The sequence below is a fragment of the Stegastes partitus genome, unplaced genomic scaffold (genome assembly GCF_000690725.1).
Source record: "Stegastes partitus isolate 25-593 unplaced genomic scaffold, Stegastes_partitus-1.0.2 Scaffold10, whole genome shotgun sequence".
Lineage (NCBI taxonomy): Eukaryota > Metazoa > Chordata > Actinopteri > Pomacentridae > Stegastes > Stegastes partitus.
The window spans coordinates 436369-437767 of record NW_007577741.1 but is presented as its reverse complement, the minus strand read 5'-3'; the positions used below and the strand labels follow the sequence as shown (position 1 = coordinate 437767).

Sequence of the window (1399 nt, the reverse complement as noted above, 5' to 3'; positions counted from 1 at the left end):
AATAAGTTGCTTTAAAAATGAATTGTAGCAGAGTGTCAACAAGTCACATCATAGAATCAGATTTATGTTGATTTAGAGTCACGATTTAAGTTTTCTTTATGGGAACAAATTTGCTTTGCTCCCTACCAATACAAGCCAGCAGAAACTACCTAATAACTGGAATTTCATAAGCATTTCAAAAGGCATTTTTTGAGTGAGAAAGGGTAATAATTGTGTTCTTTAGTGGGTGATAACACCTGAATAATTTTGCTGATATGACAATATTGTTTGTTAAAATGAACTTTAGTTTATGTGCTGATGTATTTATGCTCAGAAAGTCTCAGCAAGAGTTCAAGATTAAGGCACAAATATAATTCCACGTGTATGTACTTACTAAGGCACTGTAGTCAAAGCAGGACGTCGGGCCTTTACGATACCGTGCATTGCTCAGTACTTCACATGGATTTTCCTCCTGAACTGCACGCTTTCAGTTAAGGGAGGTAACAGTGAACTTAACTGCCACACAAGACGGATGAGATTTCCACCTTCAGCAGAAATGAAAGCACTTGAGAGCGCTGAAAGGATACACTCAGTCCTGACCTGGGTCAGTCTCTCTATCTCACAGGAGCTGCAGGGCAGCGTCTCGGCGACCACAAAGAGCAGGTTGGTGTTTTCTATCCGCTTGGCGTGGAACAGCCTGTAGGAGACAGTGATGGATATTTAGCCGGCTCCGTGTGGACAGCTCGGGCCTCGGAGCACAAACGCTGTAAAACATGTTTTGCTGATGCTCCAAAAAACCCACCGCGAGCAGTTTCCACAGTCCTGCAGCACGTTGTAGGAGTTTGTGGTGTTTGTGAAGTAAAACTGGCTCTGGATGTTCACGCAGCTGCTTTCTTTTGTCTCAAAACCTTCAACTAGGACGTCACCTGAAAGGCAAACGCACATTCAAATCAGCTTCTCGTAGGATGCTCGTGCAACACTCTTAGCAAGTATTGGTAATAGTTTGCTTTAAAGTGACTGTCGAGCAGGTTTTATGCACATATGTTTGCGTGAATGTACTGTTTACATGATGTCTCTTTAATGAGGAGAACTCAGAGCTGGTTAGCCAAGTTTGGAGGGGATACTACAAGGTAAATATGCAGTAAATATGCTAAAGAAAAGTTCCATTAGTTCACTACTCAACCTTGGTAGAGCCAGCTGTTGGAGGCCAGGCCATACAGAAGCTGCTGCATCACAGACCTGAAAAAACATGTTTGTTAAAGTTCACAGTGGAAAGATCAATAAATAACAGCAAACATGTGCCACAGCTACAGCGACACGGAGCCGAAAATAACCGAGCGACAGATGCCAAGCATGAAAAAAATTAAAATCATCCTCCTGGTTTCATGTGCAGAAGTCTGGACACACTTAAGATTGTTTT

At 42.3% G+C, this 1399-nt stretch overlaps 1 protein-coding gene across 1 annotated transcript in view; it reads right to left on the bottom strand.

Annotated features, from left to right (window-relative positions):
* The window catches only part of LOC103359789 (voltage-dependent calcium channel subunit alpha-2/delta-2-like), a 51439-nt gene that overhangs the window by 2209 nt on the left and 47831 nt on the right, over positions 1–1399 (bottom strand). The window contains exons 34-37 of the mRNA XM_008285314.1: positions 1163–1218; positions 782–905; positions 580–676; positions 374–463 (exon numbers count right to left, since the gene is read on the bottom strand). Coding sequence (XP_008283536.1) covers positions 374–463; positions 580–676; positions 782–905; positions 1163–1218 — 367 coding nt within the window. The remainder of the gene's footprint in view (positions 1–373; positions 464–579; positions 677–781; positions 906–1162; positions 1219–1399) is intronic.